The 12,818-nt window shown below is 53.4% G+C and overlaps 1 protein-coding gene across 1 annotated transcript in view; it reads right to left on the bottom strand.

The window, feature by feature from the left end:
* COL22A1 (collagen type XXII alpha 1 chain) overlaps positions 1-12,818 on the bottom strand; it is a 61,709-nt gene that overhangs the window by 25,111 nt on the left and 23,780 nt on the right. Inside the window, exons 22-33 of the mRNA XM_038760680.1 lie at positions 11,887-11,940; positions 10,804-10,848; positions 9,866-9,910; positions 8,978-9,007; positions 6,919-6,972; positions 5,222-5,275; positions 4,194-4,247; positions 3,697-3,750; positions 3,016-3,069; positions 1,180-1,224; positions 795-857; positions 226-279 (exon numbers count right to left, since the gene is read on the bottom strand). Of these exons, the coding sequence (XP_038616608.1) occupies positions 226-279; positions 795-857; positions 1,180-1,224; positions 3,016-3,069; positions 3,697-3,750; positions 4,194-4,247; positions 5,222-5,275; positions 6,919-6,972; positions 8,978-9,007; positions 9,866-9,910; positions 10,804-10,848; positions 11,887-11,940 (606 nt within the window). The remainder of the gene's footprint in view (positions 1-225; positions 280-794; positions 858-1,179; positions 1,225-3,015; positions 3,070-3,696; positions 3,751-4,193; positions 4,248-5,221; positions 5,276-6,918; positions 6,973-8,977; positions 9,008-9,865; positions 9,911-10,803; positions 10,849-11,886; positions 11,941-12,818) is intronic.

The following is a 12,818-nucleotide window of genomic DNA, read 5'->3' as shown; positions in this document are numbered from 1 at the left end:
AGTCACATTGAGGGGGAGGGAGAGGGAGAGGGGGAGAGAGAGAGAGAGAGAGGGTGGGGGGAGGGAGGGAGAGAGAGAGAGAGAGAGAGAGAGAGAGAGAGAGAGAGAGAGAGAGAGAGAGAGAGAGAAAGAGAGAGAAGAGGAGACTGGGGTCCTAGCAAGCCATAGCCAATATGTCCCATTCTCACCCAACGATTAGATGAGGTCGGTGAGACCCACACCCACCTTTTCTCCTCTGTCCCCCTTTGGTCCAGTGAACCCCAAGTCTCCTTTCTGACCCTGCACATGAAAGACACCATGTCACATGGGCCCCTGCCCACCCTGCTGGCCGGTCCCAGGAGGAAGTGGATGGAGGGGGATGGAGGTGAATGGAGGTATTGGCCATTGGAACAAATATTCCCACTTGGCATTTCCATGTCAACTTGCCCAGCTGCCCAAACTGGGAGAGGCCCACAATGTGCCTAAGTGTCGAGCGAATGACAGACAGTGGAACCTCGACCTGACGGTTCCAGCAGCACCAGGCCAGGGGGAACTGGTGGAGGTTGGATGACCAGATGGGCCCCATGACTCCGCAGGGCTGGAAAACCATAGTGAGAAGGAGAGCAGAACCAACCTACCCATCCCTCCTAGTGACAATCTGATCTCTACGGTAACGGCAGCCCTGCCTGGAGGGATCACAGCAGCTCCCGACCCAGCACAGTCCTGAAGTCACCAATAACCCAGAACTTGCCACGGCACAGTGGGGTGGGGGGCTCCTCCCAGAAGATCTGGCGGCTTTACCTGCTGCGAGTTACCTGGTCTCCTTTCTCTCCGGTTGGACCTCGGAGCCCTGGGGGTCCCGGTAGGCCTGTCTCTCCCTGGAACAGATACCACCAACCTGGAACCAAGAGGCACTCCCCATGGGAGGCTGGGGGAGGACATGGGGAGCGTGGGAAACACCCCATTACAGGAGCAGGAAAAATGCCCTCTGTTCTCCCCATTTCAAAGAAGCCGGTGGGGAGGTAAGTTTAAGGGGGCCCAGAAAAGGTGGAGGGATTTGGTTCTTTAGAGTTCTGCCTGAGGGATTCATGCCTGGAAACTAGACTGGACCCCAAGGAGCCACCCAGGACTTCTGGACCCTTAGCGGAGGTGGGAGCAGGAGAAGGGGCTGTGGGGGAGGAGGCTCCTGCACCTACTCACTTTTTCACCGTCTCTGCTTGCTGGCCCTGGAACACCAGCTTCCCCCTTTAAAAAACATAACAGGGCAGAGCTGTGAGCACTGCAGACACCCCACCTCTCCTTTCTACCCACTGCCTGCAGCCCCAAATGCCAAGGGCAGCCCCAGAGAGGAGTCACGCAGCTGCCCGAGAGGAGCTACATCCACGCTGCCTGAGAAGCTGCATGGCTTGGTGGAAAGAGCACGGGCTTGGTAGTCAAAGGACATGGGTTCTAATCCTGGCTCCACCACTTGTCTGCTGTGTGACCTTGGGCAAATCACAACTTCTCTGTGCTTCAGTTGCCTCATCTGTAAAATGGGGATTAAAAGTGTGAGCCCCACGTGGGATAACCTGATTACCCTGTAATAATAATGTGGGTATTTGTTAAGCGCTATGTGCCAAGCAGCATGGATCAGTGGAAAGAGCACAGGCTTGGGAACCAGAGGTCATGGGTTCAAATCCCTGCTCTGCCGCTTGTCAGCTGTGTGACTTTGGGCAAGTCACTTAACTTCTCTGTGCCTCAGTTACCTCATCTGTAAAATGGGGATGACTGTGAACCCCACGAGGGGCAACCCGATCACCTTGTATCCTCCCCAGCGCTTAGAACAGTGCTTCGCACATAGTAAGCACTTAAATGCCACCATCATCATTATTATTATTATTATTATTAGGCACTGTTCTAAGCACTGGGGGGGAATCCAAGGTAATGAGGTTGTCCCACGTGGGGCTCACAGTCCTGTATCTACCCCAGCATTTAGAACAGTGCTTGGCACACAGTAAGCACTTAACAAATTCCATTATTATTATTAGGGAGGAAAGCAAGCACTGGGGGGGCTCTGGCTGAGACCCCAAGTCTGATCTGGGTCTCACTGGACACCCTGGCTTTGCAGAGTTCAGATTGGCTGGGCCAACAGGAGCCCTGGAAAAGGGGGTGGTATATCCTCCTCTGCAGCCACAGCCACAACTGGGGCCCCCCACCTGCTGAATGGAGACTTTGAGGAGATTGGGAGAAGTGGAAAGAACCTGGGTCCTAATCCCAGCTCTGCTGCTGGCCTGCTGAGTAGTCCTGGGCAAGTTGCTTCATCTCTCTAGGCCTCAGGTTCCTCCTGTGTAAAATGGGGATGAGATCTCTGCTCTCCCTCCCTCTTACCCACATGGGAAAGGGGCTGTGTTCAATCTGATTGTCAGTCATATCTACTCCCGTGCTCTGCACAGCACTTGGCACATGGTGAGCCTTGAACAAACACCATTGCAGCATTTCACACAAGGTGCCTGACTCCCCACAGAAGGGTCAACAACTCCCTTGAAACACCCACTTCCACCAACAATCAATCATATTTATTGAGCGCTTACAGTGGGCAATGCACTGCATTAAGCCCTTGTCTGCTGGAACATCATCCCGAGTGGTGCAGCCTGGGTTCAGCCATCCAGGCTTGACTAGGCCCAGTTCAGGTAGGGCCAGGTCATAGCAGGGCTTGTCCAAGTGAGCACCACATAGAGCAAGTGAACAGCTCCACGGCCAACGTGCCAGGCTCTGAGAACACCAGGGGCTGAGAGTGTTGGGGGCTCTGGCTTCTCGCACCACAGTCACCCCTGGGAACCCAACTGAGGGGTTGCAGCTCCAAGCCTTCTTCTTAGCAGGGGGTGAAGGGGGTATCTAGGAGCCCAGAGCTGGAAGGGAATTTCCCATCAGCCTCTGCTTGCCTCCCAGGGACTGACAGGCTCAGACCCCTTCTGAAGGATTAGAGATCACCCAGAGTTGAGAGACTCATCATTTGGGCCAATCACCACCCAAACCCACCAGAGATGCCTTCCCTACCCTGTGGCCGGGCTTCCCAGGAACGCCATCCTCTCCTCTCTCGCCAGGCTCCCCCTGTAAGGAGAAAGCAGCATGGACCACCTCAGGCCCTGCCCTGGGACAGGGAATGGGGGACAAGCAGGCACTCAGGGAACTTGACCAAGCACTGCACACAGTCCACAGGCCATGGGAGAGTCCTCTCTAGATCTTTTCCTGCTGGTCCTGCTCTGGGGCAAAGAGCTGACAACACCATCTCTCCCCCAAGGGGTAATTTTCCAGAGTGTCACAGCCAGCACCCCAAATCTCCTATATATGTGCCTCGTGGAGTTTGGAGAGACATGTGCAAGCACCAGGTGATGCTGAGGGAGACAGGGAGGAGCACACATATGGTGTTGGGAGAGATGGGGTGAGCACACACATGGTGTCAGGAGAGACAATTGTGAGCATACATTGGGTGAGGGGAGAGACCAGTCTGAATCTACTGTGGTCAGAGCTCTGTACTGGATGCCTACTGTGGACAGAGTGCTATCCCAGGCTCTTGAGAGAAAGTCCAATGGACAGTGCTCTTGGTATTAGGTTTCCGTCCAGTCATGAGATGCTGCATCCCAGCAGGATGCAGTTGTTTCTCCATCAACACCTGAAATTGGTTCCCTCTATATGGACTTTTTAAAACAGCAAGGAGAAATGAAGGAAAACACAAACCTTGGGTCCTGGAAGACCTGGTTGCCCATCTTCGCCAGCCTTTCCAGGGGATCCCTAGAGAGAGGGAAAAAACCTCAGGAGGCACTACTCCCCTCCCCACCCACTCACACTGCATGGACAGAGCTCACTGTCTCTGGCTTTGAGAGAGACTCCCGTTCGACCCTGGGTGACCACTGTGTGACTCCCAGCCTGACCTCCAGTGGGCCGCCTTGTGTGACTTTCCGGCATAAGCTGGGTGATCCACAGTGTGACTTCTGCATGCCGCTGTCCTTCACATCAGAAGCCCATGGAGAGTGGCTATAAGTCCTAATGGCCTCAGAGTCCCCTCTCAAAGAGGGCTGTTCCCCAGTTTCTGGCAGATGGGAATTCTCCTCCCTTCTATTCCTCAAGTGGCCCAGGAGGACGTCAGGGCATCAAAAGAAACCTTGGTGAAAGGGGTTGCAGCCCTTCTGGCCTGGTAACTGGCTGCCCTGTCTATGCCAGCAAACACACTTTACCTGCTGCCCAGGCTGGCCAGGTTTCCCAGAAAAGCCAATCTCTCCAGGCAGGCCCTTAGGAGAAAATGAACAACAATCACAATTATTACAATAATTACTACCAGGTTTGGCACTTATTATAAGAAGCAGTGTTGCCTAGGGAATATAGCACAGGCATGGGAGTCCGAAGGATCTGGGTTCTAATCCCAACTCTGCCACTTGCCTGCTGTGTGACCTTGGACAAGTCATTTAACTTCTCTGTGCTTCAGCTACCTCATCTGTTAAATGGGGATTAAGACTGTGAGTCCCATGTGGGACAGGGACTAGATCCAATTTGATTAGCTTATATCTACCCCAGCACTTGGGTGGTAGTGGCATGGGAGAAAGTCAAGGGCAGAGGCTCCAGTTTACCACACGGAAACAGGCAACAGTTAATCACTTCTGTATTTTTTCCAAGAAAACTCTGTGGATACACTACCAGAACAATTGCAGATGGAGGTGGGGCATTCTGGGAGAGATGTGTTCATGGAGTCGCTATGGGTTCGAAATGACTTGACAGCATAAGACAAGACCCCAGCACTTCGTACAGTGCTTGGCAAATAATAAGCACCTAACAGATACCAGTTATTATTATTATTATTATTACTGGCCAGGCACTGGGCTAAGGGCTGGAACACAAAATAATCAGGATGGACACTGTTCCTGTTAGAGAAGCAGCGTGGCTCAGTGGAAAGAGCACAGGCTTTGGAGTCAGAGGTCATGGGTTCAAATCCCGGTTCCACCACTTGTCAGCTGTGTGACTTTGGGCAAGTCACTTCACTTCTCTGGGCCTCAGTTCCCTCATCTGTAAAACGGGGATGAAGACTGTGAGCCCCACATGGGACAACCTGATTACCTTGTAACCTCCCCAGTGCTTAGAACAGTGCTTTGCACAAAGTAAGTGCTTAATAAGTGTCATTATTATTATTATTATTATACAACCCCAGGCTTTCCCTGCCCTCTAGAATGCTCCCTGGGATCAAGCAGAATGAATGAATCAATCCTCTTACCGGGGGTCCAACAGGACCAGGGGGGCCTGGGCGTCCAGGGGGTCCTTGTGGGCCCTGCAAGGGAAAGGACTAAGGTGGGCCCAGCTTCCCCGCACAAGGGGCTGGGTGGAGCAGGTCACAACGCCGAGACCGTGGAAATTGGCGACAGCAATTCTGGCAGTGACCTCGGAAGGCCCTTGGGCACAGGGTCCTCAGGCCTGCTGGGCGGGAGCTCAGAGGGGAACAACAGGGAAGAGGGTTGAATAGCTCTCCAAGTCGGGGGTTGTGTCTGGGATGGTCCAACCCGTGGAGGGGGATCTGGTCAAAAAGTTTGGCATCTCTGTTGAACTTAGCGACCTTCCATTAGGTTTGTCCTTTGGGGCAGAGCACTGGCAGCCCATTGTTGGGTAGGGACCATCTCTATATGTTGCCGATTTGTACTTCCCAAGCGCTTAGTCCAGCGCTCAATAAATACGGTTGAATGAATGGCAGCTCATGCAGGCGCAAGCCAGAGCAATAATGGCATCTGGCCACTAGAGGGAGCTAAAAGACGGGGAAATGGCTGCCTTTGCTCGACCGTTCTGCCTCCACCTGGTCCTGCTACAGCATCCCTAAAATCCTCCTGCAGCAGAATCCCAAAATCTCGACTCGGTTCCGGACCTCGGAGAGGCTGGCCTGACCTGGACAGGCCTGGACAGGGTATTTGGACATGTGGCCTCCCCGGACTCTAACAGAATGGTTGGACAAGATATTATTCCCATCCCTAGAACTTCACATCCCCATCCCATTGTACCCCTAGATTACTGGAGGACCCCCATCTATTACAGACATGCCTCCATTACAGACATGCCTCCATTATAACCTTGTCCATATTACTTCCTTGCTGGGAAGAAACAAGGCCTAATGGAAAGAGCATGGGCCTGGGAGGCTGAGAATCTGGGTTCGAATCCCAGTTTTTCCACCTGCCTGCGGTATGACTTTGGGCCAGATTACGAGCCTCATGTGGGATAGGGACTAGGTCTACCTGGTTATCTTATATCTACCCTAACACTTAGAACAAGTGCTTGGACCACTGCAAGTGCTTAATAAATACTGCAATTATTACTGTCTTGCCCCTATTACACCCCACCATTGCCTTTCAGCCCCTCTGCAGAGCAGCTAAGCCCTGTGGCTAGAATTGCTTCTCCCTCCTCCCCTTTACCTGCCATAAACCCCTCCCAATTTACCCTGATGCCGAGTTGTACAGTTGGTCACAGGGGGCAGACTGGGCCCGTCAGACTGCATGAGGTGCCGGACCCCAGTCTGGACAACAGCAAACAGCTTGGGGGACCCCAGCATTCCGCCAATGGTCATCCCGAGCAGATCAGCAACTCGCCTCCACAAAGCCCTGCTTCTCCCATCTCCCCACCCATAGACTGGCCCGGCCTCGGAAAATGCCAGACACAGCTGCCCGAGATAGTGTCACCCAAGACCCAGACAACCTGGCTCCCAGGAAGCTGGGTGAGCTTTTGGGTTTGGGGAAGAACCAGGGCTCGGAGCCCCCCACTCACCCCTCTCACAGTGGGTGGTTCCAAACCCAGATCATGGCTTGCCACACTCAGAGAAACCGGCCCCATGGTCACCACTGTCTCAGCATCCAGGGTGCCTATCCAGGCCCTTCAGGGAAGGCTCAGGATGAGGAAACATCCATGGCCTGTGGGGGTGACAGTTTCACTTACCGGGGGTCCAGGCAATCCGTTCTCTCCAGGCAGCCCAGGGTCTCCCCGTTTCAACTAGGCAGAGAGACGAATCCTACATTATCCCCAAACCCTCCTGGCACCCGGGAGCCTCAGGACTGGGGCACTCAGACATTCCCCAGGTAGATGACAGAACCCCTATTCAACACGTTTCTAGGCAGACAGTCTTTGCCCAGAGTTCCCCAGAGACTCAGCTCTCTGCTAGCCTGCTCTCCTCTGGAGGGAAGGGAGTTGGACCCTTTGAAGTAAACCTCCCCCGCTGGCTCACTTGCTCCAGTCCCCAGAGCCTGCTGCACAGGAGAGATGCTGCCCCTACCCCTCAACACTGGGCCTCCTGTTGGCCCCTCTGTCTCCAGCTGCCAGACACTGGGAGAAGTGGATGGGAGAGATGGAGGTAGGAAAGGAGGGAAACATGGGATAAAGTCCTCCACCATCCTGGGATGTCCATATGACAGGTCCCAGAATGCCATAGGTCCAAAGTGGGCATAAAGTGAAGCAGAATTTCTCTACAGTTGGAGTCTGGGAAAGGCCAGCCAGGCTAGTGCCCCATGGTTGTCTGCGGTGCCCGGAACAACCTTCTGAGATGTTCATTCCAAGTCTGTGGAAACAACCGAGAGAGACTGTGCCAATTCTGCACAGTCCAGTGGGGGGATGGATGCGGGAGAAGAGCCCATGCCTCATTCTCATGGCAGGAAGAAGCAAGTCGCCTTGGCTGGGTCATAATGAGCGGAGTGTCTGTGGCCACTGGTGGGTGGAAACCAAATCCGGCTGGATTGATATTCCAGACAAAGATGGACAGACAGCCCCTCTGGAGATGGGGCTGTTCCAAGGTGAAAGAAGCTGGGCCAGCCAGGGGCGGAGGCTGGCCTCTCAGCTTACTGGCCGACCGCTATGACTGCTCTGTCTGACCCCCAACCAGCCCGCTTACTCAAAGCTCTGCCCTTAACCCCTTGGAGACAACCCTTGCTCCTTGTAGGAGGTACTAGAGATAGGTTGGAACTTACAGTCACCATCTTGCCTCTGAGGCCAAGCAGGCCCAGGGCTGGAGATAAATGCTGGCCCTGTCCTCCAACCGCTGCTCTGTCCACTGACCCAATTGCACACTCTTGATGATGATGAGGAGGATGATGAGGATGATGGTATTTGTTAAGCACTTACTATGTGCAAAGCACTATTCAAAGCACTGGGGAGGTTACAAGGTGATCAAGTTGTCCTGCGGGGGGCTCACGTTTTTTAATCCCCATTATACAGATGAGGTAACTGAGGCACAGAGAAGTTAAGTGACTTGCCCAAAGTCACACAGCTGACAGTTGGCGGAGCCGGGATTTGAACCCATGACCTCTGACTCCAAAGTCCGTGCTCCTTCCACTGAGCCACGCTGCTTCTTGGTTCTCCTTTCCTACTGCCAATCACTCCCATGACTTCCGTCTCCTGCTGCACTGGGATCTTTCCCACTGGAGTCACCAGTTCCCTCAGCTGCTGGCCTCTCCTGATCCTCCCACCAATGTTCCCCTAAACTGTCAGCCCTCCAAGAGGAGAGGCTCCTTTGCTCCTGCTCATCTTTCCCAAGGGTTAATACAGTGCTGCAGGTTGCCACCCCATACCTCACCCTGCACCTTTAGGTTACAATTCCTTTAGCAAAGTCCCAAGTCTCCTTGCCCACTAACATATAAAAGCCCTCCAGAGCTGAGGAAGAGAGCCAAAAACCTTGGTTAAATGGAGGGGTTGGAGAGCCTTAACGGGGCCCCTGGGGACTGTGGGATCCAAGAGCCCCCTTGAAAAAGTCAGAACCGAAGCCCGCTCACCACCCCTCTCTCCAGGCAGTCCTCACAAACACAAGCACTGAGTTTCAGGAGGGTCCTGTTCCCCAGCCCAGCCCAGCCCAGCCCAGGTCTCTGGGGCCTGTCTTTCCTCCCCAAGGGACAAGTTTCACCCTTGACAGATTTTAATTTTCAAGAACCGTTGCCAGTCCTAGAGGCCTTTAAAGGCAAGACCTTTCCACACACACTATCTCAATGCAGAGAGCTGAAACCACTCTTACCACCTCTCCTTCCAAGCTGCCCATTGGTGCCTGAAAGAGAAGGGGGAGCCATTATTCTCTGGGAGAGAGGAGGGGAAAAATGAGGAAGAAGAGGGCACGGGGGAGAAACTGAAGCCCATACAGGGGAAGGACTCTGGCCCCATCAGAGAACAGTCAGCACCAGGTGTTGCTTGTTTTATGTTACTTATTAAGCACTTATTATGTGTCAAATAATGTTTTAAGTGCTGGAGTACATACAAGTCAATTAGGTCAGACACAGTCCCTGTCCCACATGGGGCTCACAGTCTTAAGTGGGAGGGAGAACAGGTATCCCTATTTTACAGTTGAAGAACCTGAGGCACAGAGCAGTTTCATGACTTGCCCGAGGTCACACACCTAGCAATTGGCACAGCAGTTAGCAGAGCAGGTCCTCTGACGCCCAGGCCCATGACAATCTCCCTGTTCTCTCTTCCTCCCACCTTCTTACTACTGTATTTGACTAGTCTTTAATTTCCAGCGCTTAGAACAGTGCTTTGCACATAGTAAGTGCTTAACAAACATCATCAATATTATTATTATTATTATCTTTCCACAAAGCCACGTGTAGCCTGCCCAGCCTGGGTCCCCTACCCTAAGTCCTAAAAGCAGCCAAGGTCTTGAAGAAACAAGGCTGTCTTTGGGACAAGGCCCAGGTTAGAAGAAAGGAGGCCCTGGAGGTCACTCCAGGCCCAGGCCTCAGTCCACAGAAGAGTCTCCTCCAGGCTTTGACTTGGAACATTTTGGAAGTCAATGCTCATTTGGACATCTCATTATTATCTCTTGACCCCCGCTAATCCCTTTCACTCTCCCTCCACCACCTTCAGAAGTTCAGTTTTCCCCTGCTTGGTTCAGACCAAAGAGCAGCCTTACCAAGAAGCCTGGTAGACCTGGAGGCCCGGCCGGTCCCACTTCGCCCTGTGTCAAGAAATGAAAGGTTTAGGGGCCCCCACTACACTGCCATCTCTTTCAGGCCAGGTGTCAGGCTATCTTATTCTGGTATTCTTCCAGGCTCGCCGAACAGTGCGCAACACACAGCAGGTCCTCAGTATATTACATTGATGGATTTTGTCACCCACAGCTGAGAGTGACCCAGCACCACAAACGTTTGACCCTCCACCATTCTCTGAACCCTGTGACAGACAGATCTGAAGTGGCAGCGGAAGACCGCCCCAGAAGCAGACATGAAGAACAGCAAAGATGACCCTGTCTTTTCATTCCCATCTGAAGGCTGGTATGGATTCTCTGTGAATCCTGAAGGCAGGAGGACCAAAGAGGACAAGGCGGCCAAAGCCTGCGGGAGCTCATCACCGCCTCTGCCAGCGGCACCACCGCTTGGCCCAGCTTTGCTCAGGGCCTGCTCAACTGCTCCACCCAGGAGGACAATGAGAGCCTGGAATGAGCTGTTGGGGGCATTTCTGGAAACAAGTCCCACTCTGGACGGCAACCATCCACCCCCTCACGGCCCCCAAGTGAACCGGCAGCTCTCTCGATCCCCGACAGGACATGAGGTTAGCTGCTTGCTGCTGGGATTCAGAGAGATGACTCACTCGCTCTGGGGTCCTCGCCCTTACAAACCCGGATGGGTCCGTCACAAGCTGACCCCCCCAGAGGGTCCGATGTCAGGGCCATGAGGTCACAAATAATCAAACATGTTGCTGTACTCACCCCGAGACCCCCATTCTACCCACCGCTCCCATCCCCTCCCCAAGCATCTCACGCTCTTCCCATCGAAAGCAGCAAAAGCCCTTCCAATCCACCCCAGGCTGACCCCTCAATGGGCCTCACCCAGCCCAATCCACGCAGCTCACCTTCTCTCCTGGGGGGCCTGGCGCCCCCCGGGGACCCGCACTGCCCTGGAGGGAGCAGCAGAAATGAAAAGGGAAAAGAGATTAAGCATCAATGCTACTTGATAAAAATTGTCATGGTCATGAACGCCTGGTGTCATTGGGTGTGTTTTGTCTTCACAGAGAGCTTCCACATCACTTCCCTCATTAGATGTGTCCCCATGAGGTCGGAGGAAGAAAGGATGAGAACCACCTCACTTCAGAGGAGGAAACTGGGGCCCAGGGGTATCTTGTCCAAAGTCAACCAGCAGGCCAGTGCCAGGGCTGGAACTTGAACCGGGTTTCCAAACCCCCCTGCCTCGCCCACAAGCCCGAGCAGATTTCACCTCGCCAGTAATGTTCCCTGATCTGCCCAGCTGTATAAACAACCAGGCTGACAGGTGCTGACCTGATATTTTGAACTGGAATAGGGCTCCCTTCCCACTCCCACTTTGGTCTAAATCAATCACTATGCATCAATAGCGATCTTTCCCTACCCGTCAGAAAGACACCAAATTTGGGAAGCCTCATAGGTCAGGAAGGTCTAGAGGGAAGGAATGTTTCTGTTTCTCCACCTACCCACCCTGCAGACTGCACACCGTGACGATGCCCCCTCTCCCCGCCACACAGGACAGGCACTTTACACTCCTTCCATTACACCCGACTCCCGCACTCAATCCCCAAGACAGACACCCAATACACACGTACACACACCCCATGGTGGCTGGCTCGTGTCTTCAGGATTTCCAACCAGGAAGTCCAAATCTGACTGGAAGGCCTTCCCTTGCCACCTGGTCTGGGCCTAAGGCCTCCCACCATGTGCTGCATTATCTGGGTTTGGATTAGCCACCCCACCACTGTCCTCAGAAGGATCCTAAGGGGTTAGAGGGACTGGGCCCCTGGTGGTGGGTGAGAAAGGATGGTGGAAAGATTAGCCTTCCTGGGCCTCTCTCTCCCCATCCCAGTCTCATCCCCACGGGAGGGTCCAGGTCAGACTCCCCCCAGTCCAGCCTCCTTCCTGTGGGATGGTCCAAGTCAGAAGCCCCTGGGATCTCGGCCCCCTCATACCTCTTTTCCTTCTAGTCCAGGCTTTCCAGGAAAACCATCCAGGCCTCGTTCTCCCTAGGAAAATCACAAAGAAATGAATGACAACTTTGCCAGCTCAATTCAACAGTAGTATTGATGGAACACCTGTGTGTCAAGCTCTGTATGTGTGCAGAGGGCTATACTGGGGTCTTGGGAAAAAACAGGAAAATAAATGACACAATCCCCACCCTCACGGTGATCCAATCTAGTAGGGGAGGCTGGAGGACAGGCTAAATGCCCACAAGGGGAGCTGGAAGTTACATAAACACAACCGAGTCTCAAATATTCAGAAACAAGCAGAGCTCATAATGAACATATGCATATAGACATGAGAAGCAGCGTGGCTCAGTGGAATGAGCACGGGCTGTGGAGTCAGAGGTCATGGGTTCAAATCCCGGCTCTGCCAATTGTCAGCTGTGTAACTTTGGACAAGTCACTTAACTTCTCTGTGCCTCAGTGACCTCATCTGTAAAATGGGGATGAAGACTGTGAGCTCCCCAAGGGACAACCTGTTCACCTTGTAACCTCCCCAGCGCCCACTGTTGGGTAGGGACTATCTCTATATGTTGCCAACTTGTACTTCCCAAGCGCTCAGTACACTGCTCTGCACACAGTAAGCGCTCAATAAATACGATTGATTGATTATTAGAACACTGCTTTGAACATAGTAAGCACTTAATAAATGCCATTATTATTATTATTATACAGACCGAGTGGGCCTGGATGGGGCTGGACGGGCCAAGGGCTGAGGAAGAAGAAACCTAACAATTAGAAGTAACGACTGGCCAGCATTGAGACCTCAGCACAGCTGGTGGAGGCATGTGACCAACCTGCAGCGCATGACCCTGAGCACGATCCTGGGCCCGGCCGGTGACTGCTGCCATGGACCCGGGCCTGGGGAGCTCTGAAAGCCA

The sequence above is a fragment of the Tachyglossus aculeatus genome, chromosome 18, assembly GCF_015852505.1.
Source record: "Tachyglossus aculeatus isolate mTacAcu1 chromosome 18, mTacAcu1.pri, whole genome shotgun sequence".
Taxonomy (NCBI): Eukaryota; Metazoa; Chordata; class Mammalia; order Monotremata; family Tachyglossidae; genus Tachyglossus; species Tachyglossus aculeatus.
This window is presented reverse-complemented; position numbering and strand designations above follow the sequence as displayed.